Source organism: Leptopilina heterotoma, unplaced genomic scaffold, assembly GCF_015476425.1.
Source record: "Leptopilina heterotoma isolate Lh14 unplaced genomic scaffold, ASM1547642v1 Lhet_39, whole genome shotgun sequence".
NCBI lineage: Eukaryota > Metazoa > Arthropoda > Insecta > Hymenoptera > Figitidae > Leptopilina > Leptopilina heterotoma.
The window spans coordinates 598,946-612,104 of NW_025111058.1; the positions used below are offsets into that span (position 1 = coordinate 598,946).

The 13,159-nt window shown below is 20.8% G+C and overlaps 1 protein-coding gene across 4 annotated transcripts in view; it reads left to right on the forward strand.

Moving 5' to 3' along the window:
• Nucleotides 1-13,159, forward strand: part of LOC122506018 — a 60,677-nt gene that overhangs the window by 16,536 nt on the left and 30,982 nt on the right. For all 4 annotated transcript variants that reach the window (XM_043617979.1, XM_043617980.1, XM_043617978.1 and 1 more), the window contains exons 3-4: nt 2,968-3,183; nt 6,182-6,419. In XM_043617979.1, the coding sequence (XP_043473914.1) occupies nt 2,968-3,183; nt 6,182-6,419 (454 nt within the window). The remainder of the gene's footprint in view (nt 1-2,967; nt 3,184-6,181; nt 6,420-13,159) is intronic.

The following is a 13,159-nucleotide window of genomic DNA, read 5'->3' on the forward strand; positions in this document are numbered from 1 at the left end:
CCCATGAAATTTGATATACACGTACATATATAAAGTACATATATATATATATATATATATATATATATATATATATATATATATATATATATATATATATATAAATATATGTTATGAATATAAATATAAAAACTTGTCCCCTGAGAGACCATTCTCCAATTTTATTTCGGTAACAATTTTATTCAAAAAAATTTAATGTATACCGATACTATTAATATAATGAAAGAATATAATGACAGTTAATTTATTTATTTATTTATTTATTTATTTATTTAACATTGGTCCCGCAGTTAATAAAGATAATTCAATAAATTGATCAATATATATATATGGAAATTAATATCTTTTATTATATTTATTTTTTTATTCAAATTCAAATTATTGATTAACAATTTTAGGTTTTGAAATTATTTTATTATTGAAGATAGGAATTATAGTTAAATAACAATAATAATATATGATAATGGTAGTACTTAGTAATAATATAAATAATTGTAATAATAATTTTTTATTATTATTATAAATTATACATAATGATAAATGATCAACAAAATTGCACTCATTTTTATACATAATATTCATAAGAAAATAATAATAATATTATTATTAATAATAATAATAATAATATTTTTTTTTCTTACAAAAAATGTTTCTGCCTTTCGTTGAGGAAAAGAAAAAGAGCAATATTTAGAAAATAGAAATGCAATTTTAGCGCAATAAAATGTGACTTTCTCTCTGCTGGTTTTGTACTTATCTCATTTCATATCGGAAAAAAGATCATAAACTTATAACGAATGGCAACTTAGCGAGAGCCAAAATGAAAAAAAACGCTCTTAAGATTTTTTTTTTATACTTTCAACTCAAAATTATATTTATAGTTTCTTTTTTTTTTTGCTAAGAATTTTATATCTACTTATAATATTGAAGAAAAAAGATTTTATAATAAAAGGAGCGCTAGAAAAAAAAAATTTTTCATTATAAAGAAATTTTTTTTTTATTCTTTTCTTTCATTTTTTTTTATTGCCTATTATAATTCTCATCTTGTTTTCTAATTTCAACAGTTATCTTATTAATTATCAATTTTACATCTGTTGGTTACATCCGTATATTATTTTTTTTCTCCTCTTTACATTTTTATTAAAATTTTATTTATTTTACTAGCAAATGTTACGAGCGCTAGCGCGGAACCTGATGTTCAATTTATTATTATTGTGCAAATTACAACATTTTTTAGTTTCAAATATGAATTTTTAAATAATTTCAGATTCAAACTTTAAAAAAATTCAATTATTAATTTATTTTTCAAATTAATTATTTTTGTTTATTAATTTCGAAAATTTTAATAAAATTCTTCGCAAGAATTCAATTATTTTCATAAATAAAAATAATAACATTCTATGTAAGAATTATAATTATTTTTATAAATAGTAAACTTTTTTGCAAAAATTAAATTATTTTCAAAAAAAAAAAAAAAAAATCCATGGAAGAATTCCATTTTTTAAAAACACATTTTTAATAATATTTTTCTCGTAAAAGTTCAATTATTTTCTAAAATTTTAATAAATCCTTTCCAAAACAATTCTATATTATTTAAAAATAGTAAAATTCTCTGCAAAAATTCAATTTTTAAAAATTTTTTTAGTAACATTTTTCAAAAAAATTCAATTATTTTTAAAAATTTTCATAAATCCTACGAAACAATTCAATTATATTTTTAAATAGTAAAATTCTTTATGCAGAAATTGAATTATTTTCAAAAAAATTTCAGGAAAGATTTAAATTGTTTTTTTAATTGGTTATAAAAAATTTCTACAGAATTCAATTATTTTCTACAATTTTAATAAATCCTTCGAAATTATATTTTTAAATATTATATTTATAAATAGTAAAATTTCTTGCAAAAATTCATTTTTTTTAAAATGTTTTAATAATATTTTTCAAAAAAATTCAATTATTTAAAAAATTTTTAATAAATCCTTCGAAACAATTCAATTATATTTATAAATAGATAATATTCTTTGCAAAAATTCCATTATTTTCAAAAAAATAACAAGAAAGAATTCAATTATTTTATTTTTTCAATTTTTTATTTAATTATTTTCTTAATTATGGTTATAAAAAATTTCTATAAAATTAAATTATTTTCTAAAATTTTAATAAATCCTTCGAAACAATTCAATTATATTTATAAATAGTAAAATTCTTTGCAAAAATTCAATTTTTTAAAAAATTTTAATAACATTTTTCAACAAAATTCAATTATTTTTAAAAATTTTAATAAATCCATCGAAAAAATTCAATTATTTTCAAAAAAAAAATTTCAGGAAAGTATTCAATTATGTTCTTAATTAATTATAAAAAATTTCTATAGAATTAAATTAGTTTCAAAAACTTTAAAACATCCTTCGAAACAATTCAATTACATATATTTATAAATAGCAAAATAAAATAAAATAATAATAATAATAATAATAATAATAATAATAATAATAATAATAATACACTGAGAAAACAATATATTTGAAATTTTGAATAAAACATAATTATCTTTGTTATACATTCAACCAAATATTATTTTTGATTACATTTTTTATTTTGATAATAATTTTGAATTCAATAAAAATTACGTTCAATTTAATTATAAAATATGTTTAATTCAAATAAATTTTTTTTGGTTGGCTACAAATTTTTGTATTAAAATAAAATTTGTTTAGTGTATAATTAATTATATATAATTAATATAATAATATAAATAATTTAATTATATATAATGAAACATTAATAAAAATAATTAAAAATAATAATATTAATTAATAAAAAATAATTAAACAGTTTGAGTAGGAATAAAAAATTCTTTCTGAATTTTGCTTATTGCATAATAATAAACAAATTTTTGTAAAATTTTATTGCCACATATGTGATTATTCTGATATATATAAATAAAAATTTTCGTAAAATTATTTACAGAAAAGGAGATTTCACGAATGCGGATGCAAAGAATAAGCGAAGGAATAAAAAAACATTTCAAAGGCGAAGCAGTGAAATCGAGGTGCGAGTACATGGGACATCATTTTCCGGTGCACAGATTCATTCATCTTCAGAAGGACCAAAATCACCGACTGTTCCTTCAAGGAGAAGAAGTTCAAGTATTGCAGTTGCGAGACCAACACCAGATCTACACAGGTATAATATATAGTAACAATAATAATAATAATAATAATAATAATAATAATAATAATAATAATAATAATAATAATAATAGTAACCATCAAGAAATTGAATTTTTGCACTTTATGTCCTCACCAACACTTTTCAACATTTTCTTTTCTTATCTACTTTCTCTCTCTCTCTCTTTTTTTTATATTCACATACACATACAAGTGGTGTCAATATTAGACTTTAAAGGTTGACTGCCTTCTCTCGATTCTTTTCATTCAAAACTACGTCTTCTTGTGTATAGAAAATATTTTCTCTTTAAAATTCTATTTCCGTATTTTTCATCGTTTTTGTCCATCATTTAATTATTTCTTCAAAAATAAACTGTACATTATATATTTTCCTGCCGTTCGAAAAATTGACCCACTTTTTGTTATAAATTTAGAAAGTAAAGGAACTGACAATTTTCGTAAATAATTTTTTTATAAAAGAGGGAGGAATTTTTTTCTTTGTCTGACTTTAAAGTACTTTTACTACTGATATAGTAGAACAAAAACGTAATTTTGGTTTTACTAAAAGTTACTTACGTACTACTACTAATGTCGAAATTTTGTTATTATTTGCTATTTACGAGAAAAATTATTCTTCTTTTATGCCCAGAAATTTTTTTTACTACTTATAATTTAAAAATTCCGAAATTATCTGTCTGACTAAAAGTGACTTGCACTACTGTAAACAAAAGTTTGTTACGAATTTTTTTGGCTATTTAAAACAGAAAGAAAAAATTTTTTAATGACAGAAAATTCGTCTTCTTCCAAATTTTATTAATATTATACAAGAATTCTTGGAATATTAATAAAATTTCGAAATAGTCTGACTAAAATAGATCTTAACTACTATTATAAAAATTCTGTCTGACTAAAATTTACTTGCACTACTATTCACAAAATTTGGCTACGAATGATTGAACTGTATTTTTTCTATGCTACTTACAAAAAAAGAGAAAATAAGAATTGTTGTCTGACTTAAATTGCATTTTACTACTGATTGTAAAATTCCAAATCTTTGTCTGACTAAAACTGACTGGCACTACTAGTGACAAAATTTAGTCCATCGACACCCAAATTTTATTTTTTTCTACTTATAAGCACGTAAAAGCAAAAATATTTCGTCTGACCTAAAATATCTAGTACTACTAACAATAAAATTTCAAACGTGTCTGATTAAAACTAGCTTGTACTACTACTAACGAAATTTATTCCATTGTCTACTAAATTCCCTTCTTTTTACTACTAATAAGCAGGAAAGAAAGAATATTTTGTCTGACTTAAAATACCTTTTACTAATCATAGTAAAATTCTGAATTTCCCTGTCTGACTAAAACTGACTAGTGCTATTATTAACAAAGTTTTTTTCCACGGAAGACCAAATTTTTTTTCTACATTTTACAATCAAAGAAAAACTGAAAATTCTTTGTCTGACTTAAAATGCTTTTTACTACTGATTGTAAAATTCCAAATCTTTCTGTCTGACTAAAACGGTCTTATACTACTATCAACTAAATTTTTATACACGGACGAACAAATTTTATTGTCTGACTTAAAATCCCTTTTACTAAAATTGATTCTAAAATTCCAAATATATGTCTGACTAAAACTGACTTGCACTACTAATGACGAAATTTTATCCATCCAGGACCAATTTATATTGTTTCTTCTACTTACGAACAGAAAAAAGAAAGAACATTTCGTCTGTCTTAAATTTTTTTAACTACTGATAGTAAAATTCCGTAATAGTAAAACGTCTGACTAAAACTGATTTTTACTACTGATTGACAAAATTTTATCCATAATCTTCTAAATTGCATTTTTTTTACTACTTATAAAGAGTGGAAAAAAAGAATATTTTGTCTGACTTAAAATACCTTTTACTACTGATATATAGTAAAATTCGTAATTATATATCTTGTCTGACTAAAATTGAGTTTTACTACTGATTGACAAAATTTCATCCATTTTTAACTACTTAAAAACAGAAGAAAAAGAATATTTTGTCTGACTTAAGATACCTTTTACTACTGATATATCTAGTAAAATTTGTAATTACCCTGTCTGACTAAGACTGACTTACACTACTTAAAAAGTTAAAAAAAAAACTTTTTTTTTCTTGAAATTTTTGTTTGCTTTACTTAAAAAGTAAATATGTAATTAATAAAGAAATTCACTGAAACAAAAAACAATCTATTCTTAAAGAAAAATTGCCTCTTCCTCTTGAAATGTGAACTTCCAACAAAACGACTTGACCCACTTTAAGAAATAAACTTTGCCCGCATAAGCAGTTTGGAATAAAAAGATTTCAAAAAAGAAAAAAATCTCGATAGGCCTAAAATAATCTTGCCAAGTTCTTTTTTTCAATTTTTTATTTATATTTTTTATTTATTTCTTTATTTATTTTTCTTTTTTGTTAATAATTTTTTAGTAAAAGTAATCATCAGCAACGGAAAATTTTAATTTTGTGATAAGTAGTAAAAGTCCGTTATGGCCAGACAAACTCTTAGTTTATTTTTATTTACTTTTTTACTAATTATTTTTTATTTATTTTTTATCTACTTTTTTACTAATTATTTTTTATTTATTTTTGAATTTTTTCTTTTTACTATAATTATTTTTATTTATCATGTACTGTAAATAAATAGTATTTTAGCGAAAAAAAATTTATATTATTTTTCTATTATAATAAAATCCGTCCTATTTTTCGCCAGAATTCGAAACATTTGTTTAGTTTCAAATTAAAAATTTTTAATTTTGCAAAATATTTTTAATTTTTCAAAATTGAGAATATTTTACGGAAAAATATTTAAATAAAGGAAAATTAATTTTTATTTTACTACTAAAGAATTAAATAATAAAATATTTTATTCATTAACAATTAAATAATAAAATATTTTATTATTGTAAAATATTGAAAAATAAAATATTTGATTATTAAATAATTTAATAAATATTTATTTTTTCTCTGATTATAGATTTCTGCAGGCAGAAGCGGGTCCTTGGGGTCACTTGTCACCATCGTCGAGAAGTCCAACGAGAACGCCGGCAATTAGTCCCGGAGCAGCTTCCTGTACATCGCACCTGAGTCCTGGTGCAAGTCCCGGTGGTCCAAGTCCCACAAGTCCATCGGGCTCGGCCTCTGGCTCACGTGGACCAATTCCAAGACAATATCGTGGCCGAACGAGCAGTATGCCAGCAGTTCCTCGGCACAAGGTTTGGAAAAATTTATTTTTTAATTTTTCCTGTTTTTTTTTTCTTATACTCATTCTAATTTTTGTCTGACTAAAACTGTCTTTTACTACTACCAATTCTCAAAATTCGAAAATCAGTAGTAAAAATAATTACTAAGATAGAAATTTCTGTCTAATTTGCTTTTTTGTTAAAAAAAATTTTAGTAAAAGTAATTATCAGCGACGAAATTTTTTAATTTTGTGATAAGTAGTAAAAGTGCGTTATGGTCAGACAAATTTTTATTTTTAATTTAAAAAAAAATGAAATAAAACTCAAAAATATTTAAAAATGGTAATCAGATAATTGCAGATTATTTCTTATATTAGTGATAACTAGAAAATAATTTTTGTAAAAAAAGAATTCTCTTTTTACTAAAATTAAATAATTTCTGTAAAAAGAGAATTCTATTCTTACTAAAATTAGCAAAAAAAATCAATTTCGTTTAGAATATTTGTAAATTTTGTAAAAAAAAAAATGTAGTAAAAGTAAACTTCTGCCAGACAATTATTTTTTAAATTATTTATTTTTTCTTTCCATCTTTCATAATAATTACAAGAGAGTTTCGCACACATAAAAAGTAAAAATACCCTAAATAGTCACAAAAAAAAATATTACAAATTTTTTCCCTTTTTTTCTCAATCTGTATTTGCAAGTAGTTCAAATATAGTTTCAGTCAGACAAATTTACAAACATTTTATAGCCTCGAGTACAGTAAATATTAGGAAATAAAAATTTTTCAAATCTCCATCATCCTCTGATATAAAGTGAAATAAACAAAAATTGTGGTTCAAAAATGTTTATTTAAATGTATATTTATATTTTCGAAATTGAAATTCTTGCACACAGGCAAAGAAGGGGTAAGAGGGGAAAGGCTGTTAATTACAATTCTGGAAATGACAATCAAGCTTCTAATTCAAAGCTGATACCAGCCTTGTGGCCACCGCTGTCTAGATTTGCACTGTCAATATTGAAGGACAGTGTCAAATTCAGCATGTCGCGTAGCCTTTGACTGAAGCTTATTCCTATTTGTTGATCTTTGTCCAGTTTCCAGCGAAATATCGCACCGTCCGGCCATTCGTATTTTCCACCAATTCCCAATGTCCATAATTGTGAATCGCCTTTTTTTGCGAACAGTCCATTCATCGCCACAGACCAATTATCGCTCACTGTTTAAATTATTTTAATTATTTCAATTATTTTAATTTTAATTCTGTATTTAATTTGGAGAACAAACAATTAACACTCGTTATAACGAATTATTATTTATAACTAATTATAACTATTAACAATTCACAATTAACACGCGATACTAATTTTATTTTTTATTTAATTTTATTTAATTTTATTTTTTTACTATTAAATATTTTTTAATTTTTAATTTATAATTGCAAATAATTAATTATTAATATAAATAATATTATAATCAATTTAATTAAATATTTAATTCTTCAATTAAATATATTAGAAATTAAAACATCAAATAATTAAAAAAAAAATTTCATTAAACTTATTGAGAAAAATTAATTCTACAAAATTCTTTATTAAAAGTATAAAAAGTTCAAATTTTCAGAGATTTTAATTTGAAATTCATTATTAATTCAATATTTATTAGAAAGCACTAAGAGAATTCAATTATTTAACAATAAAAATGAATATTTTATTAAACAATTGAATATTTCTTTAAATTGAACATCATAAGGAATTTTATCAACAAATTTTTAAAAAATTGAATTCTCTTAAAAATTTAATGGAATTTAAATTTTAATAGAATTTTTAAAAATAATGGCATTTTTCGAAAAATTTGATGAAAATTGTATTAAAAATAATTGAATTCATCATTGATTTTTATTATTTATGAAAACAATTAAATGTTTGCGTATAATTTTATTAAAAATTTCTTTAACTAATTGAATTCTTTTAGAAATTTTTTATTATAAAGTAAGTTTTTGAAAATAATTAAAAATTTTGACAAGAATTTTATTAGAATTTTTTAAAATAATTGATATATATTAGAAATTAAAAACTTCAAATAATTTGAAAAAAAATTCAATTAAACTTATTGAGAAAAATTAATTCTACAAAATTCTTAATTAAAAGTGTAAAAAGTTCAAATTTTCAAAGATTTTAATTTAAAATTTATTTTTAAATCAATATTTATTAGAAAATTCAACGAAAATTTAATTATTTAACTATAAAAATAAATATTTTATTAAACAATTGAATTGTTTCTTAAAAAAAAATTCTTAAAAAAAAATTAAAAAAAAATTTTATCAACAAATTTTTAAATAATTGGATTCTCTTGACAAATTTTAATAAAATTTTAAAGAATAATAATAATTGCATTTTGCGAAAAATTTGCTGAGAATTGTGTTAAAAATAGTTTAAATTCTACCAAGAGTTTTGTTAAAATTGTTGAATATAATTGAATTTCGGAGAAAAATTTTATTATTTATAAAGATTATTGAAATTTTGACGAGAATTTTTGTAAATTTTTAAACATAATTGAATTTTTGCGAAGAATTTTATTAAAATTATTTTGAAGAAGAATTGAATTGTTACGCAAAGAATTTCATTAAAATTTTTCAAAATAATTTAATTCTTGAAAGAAATTTAATTAAAAATGTTTTGAAAATAATACTGAAATTCTAATAAATAAATTGTAGCAAAATTTTTTTGAAATAATTGAATATCTTTGATAAATTTTAATAAAATTTGTTTAAAATAATTACATTTTTCGAGGAATTTCATTAAAATTGTATTAAAAATAATTTAAATTCAGCATTGAAGTTTTTTATTTATGAAAATATTTGAATCCCTGTTAAAAATGTTATTATTTATAAAAATAATTAAATCCCTGTTAAAAATGTTATTATTTATGAAAATAATGAAATGTTTACGTCGAATTTTATTAAAATGTTTTTTAACTAATTGGATATTTTAGGAAATTTTTTTTAAAGTAGTAGATATTAAAAATCATAGAATTGAGGAAAGTTTTTGAAAATATTTGAAATTCTGCCAAGAATTTTATTAAAATTTTTTAAAATAATTTAATTCCTTAAAGAAAAATTAAAAATGTATTGAAAATAATACTGAAATTCTAATAAATAAATTGTAGCAAATTTTTTTAAAATAATTGAATATCTTTGATAAATTTTAATAAAATTTTTTTGAAATAATTACATTTTTCGAGGAATTCCATTAAAATTGTATTAAAAATAATTGAAGTTCAGCATTAAAGTTTATTAATTATGAAAATAATTGAATAATAACTTATGAAAATAATTTGTAAATAATTGAATTCTTTGGAAATTTTTATTATTTATGAAAAAAAATATCTTTGCGTAGAATTTTTTTAATTCTTTTTTTACAAATTGAATTTTTTTTTTGAATTTTTTTTAAAGTAGTAGATATTAAAAATCGTTGAATTGACGAAAATTTTTGAAAATAATTGAATTTCTGAGAAGAATTTTACTATTTTTGAAAATAATTGAATTTCTGCAATTATTTGTAATTCAGAAGAATTTTAGTTTAAAATTTTTTTTTAAATCTAAGTTTTTTAATATTTCTAATGAAATTAATTTAAAATTGAAAGTTTACAAAATAATTCACGAATTAACAATTACCTGGTGTTAATTATATATTACTAATTAGCACGTAGAAATTATTGATTGAACAATTTGCAAGTATTAATTATTTGTCAATAATTTGACTGTTAATTAACATTTAGCAATTAACAATTAGCTAGTAACAAGTGTTATTTATTAATTAGCAATTAGCACGAGTTAAGTCGCTTTGTTAAAAATAAAAAAAAATACTTTTAGTACAAAATCTGAAAAGTATTTTTTCTTTATAATTATAAAAGTTGGTTGAAAATTTTAATGAAAGAAATAAAAAAAAAGAAACGAAAAATGTTTCTTATTTGCACATTAATGGAATTTTTTTTAATAAAAATTTTTTAAACTTAAAAGAAGAGAAATTTTACCTTTGCGATGAATTGAAAGTCCAAATTCAGTGGGAATGGAATTGCAGCGAAAATGAAAATCCATATCGTTGAGTGCAAAACCGAGACCAAAATCATTTTTTGTCAATTTACTTGACGCTGTATCGAAACCAGTTTGATAGCCGACAAAAATATCCTTAATTCGATAAACAAGATCGACAGCTGCGTTCAGATTCATCTCGAGACAATTAGCTACGGCGGTACTGTAGTTATCACATTTTTTTATATTTTATTTTTATTTGAAAAAAATCGAAATTTCAAAAAACAAAAATAGAAAAAAAAGTGGAAGAATTTCTTCTTTTGTATAGAAAAAAGAAATTTTAATTTAGTTCAAAATGTTTAAGAAAAAAAAACAATTTTTAATTTACATCGAAAAAATAATATGATTTAATCAAACACAATTATCTCTGAATCAAATAAATAAATAAATATTTATTTCAAATGAAGAGATAAAGGAAATAAATAAATTTACTTGAATCAATATTATTTTTTATTTAAATTTAGTTAATTGTCATTGATTCATTTACTGAAATTATTATTGGTTCAATTATGAATTATTTGTAAATAGAAACTTTTTCATTCAAATAAAAATTAGTTCAGTTCCAAAATTATTTGATTTGAAATTAATTAATAATTTGAATTAGTTAAATTTAGATATAAAAAACAGTCGTTTTATATAAAAATTTGTTTAGTTAAATAAAAACTATTTAATTTAAATAAAAATTAGTTTCGTTACAAAAAAATTATTCGAATCAAGTAAATATTTATTTTGTCAATAGGCAAGTAATTTAAAAAAAATAAATTTTAATAAAAAATATTTTTTAGTAACAAAAAGTAAGAAATATTTTTAATAGAAAAAATAAAGAACCAAATAAGAAAGACAAAGTAAAAATTAAATAATAAATTTTCAATTTAATTTAATAATAAATACTAACTTAATGAGCAATTCCCGTGAAAATTATCACTGGCATAATTCGAATTAACTTGAATCGTTGATTTTGTCGACTCCGTATTATACGAATAAATACCATTAACATCGACATCTTGAAATAAACCCTTCTTAAAAAAATGTTGGAAACTAAAAACACCGCCATTTGTGAATTTTCCAATTGTTTTACCGAAATCTTCCGATTCAATACCAATAAAAGCTCCACCATTGATCTGCAAAAAAAAAAGAAAAAGAAAAGAAAAATTAGAAAATTTCTTGTGACTTTTTAATATTGGTTTTTCTCTTATTCAAATTTGTAATAAAATATATTTTCTTGCACTCCATTGGAATTTTCATTTTTCGCATATAAGATACAATTTTCTTTCTTATGCCGAGGAATCGAGAAAATGGGTTAAAAGAAATTTTCAAGGGTCTTAACCTTCTCCTTCCTATGCATCTGATAAGACTTTGGCACTCATCTTACATTGTGTGCAATTTCCAATAGGAAATTCTGTTTTGCAATCTTATTGAAGGCCAAGTATTTTATGAACTGCAAAATGTTTCATCTCTCGAGCAATAAGAAAGGGAAAAAAAAATTCTCTATTCCAAATAATTTATTAATGTAAGGAAAGGTAAAATAATTTTTTTTCACTCTCGAAATTTTAATAAATGAACTTTTTATGTATTGAAAGTTGTAAGTCACTCTCTCGGTCAATAAATAAATAAATAATTGTTATCTAATATTTATTGTAAAAAAATTATTTCTTTTATTTTTTATTATTATTATTTTTTTTATTATATTTTCTTTTATTTGTTCTTATTTTTATTTAAAAATATTTATTTATTATTATAAATATAAATATAATAAATAAATAAACAAAATATTTTTTTATTATCTAAACCATTGATACCAAATAAATAAATAAACCAAAAAAGTCTTTTATTTTCTAAACGTTTATTGATAAATAAATAAATAAACAACTAACCGAATTTTCATCCAAATTGTGCCTCAAATTTCCGCCAATATTAAAGTTTTTGAAAACTGACGTAACGGAAAAATTTGCTAAACCCAAATGAAATCCACTGCGAAATACTTCTTTTGCGTCTTTTCCCAAATCACCAAATGACGGACACGACATTTTTATTTATTTTCTTTTTCTATCTCTCTCTCTCTCTTTCCCTCCTTTGATTAAAATTAGAAAAGTTGTTTCATCAAATCGAAGAAGAACCAAAAAAAAAATAAAAAAAAAAAAACTTTCGCTTTTATTTCTTTTCTTTCGAACGAGACAAACTTTTTTCAAAAAAATTACACTTATGTCCGTTAAAAAAACATATCAACATTTCACCGATTTTCCAATATTTTCTATTTTAATATTTCAACCGAAAAAAATAAATAGATTCTTAATTTTCTTTCTATAGTTTCAAATGTCAAAATTAATGAAATTTAACTGTCAAAAAAATAAAAAAAATGAATGAATATCGAATATTTTTTTTTAATAATTGGTTTTTTTTTGTTTTTCAAATTATTTTCGAAGAGAAATTATTACAAGTCAATAAATTTTAAAAATTAATACAGTGCAATGAATATAAATAATTATTAAGGCAAATAAAACGAAATCATTCGGACAATGAATAAAATATTTATTTATATATAATTATTATTTATTTAGTCAATATACACATTTACAAAAAAGGCAAAAACACAAAAATCAAAAAATACGAAAATAAAATTATTTTAATAATTTTCTACATATATATATATACCTATAGGTATATATTTTCAATTATTTTTTA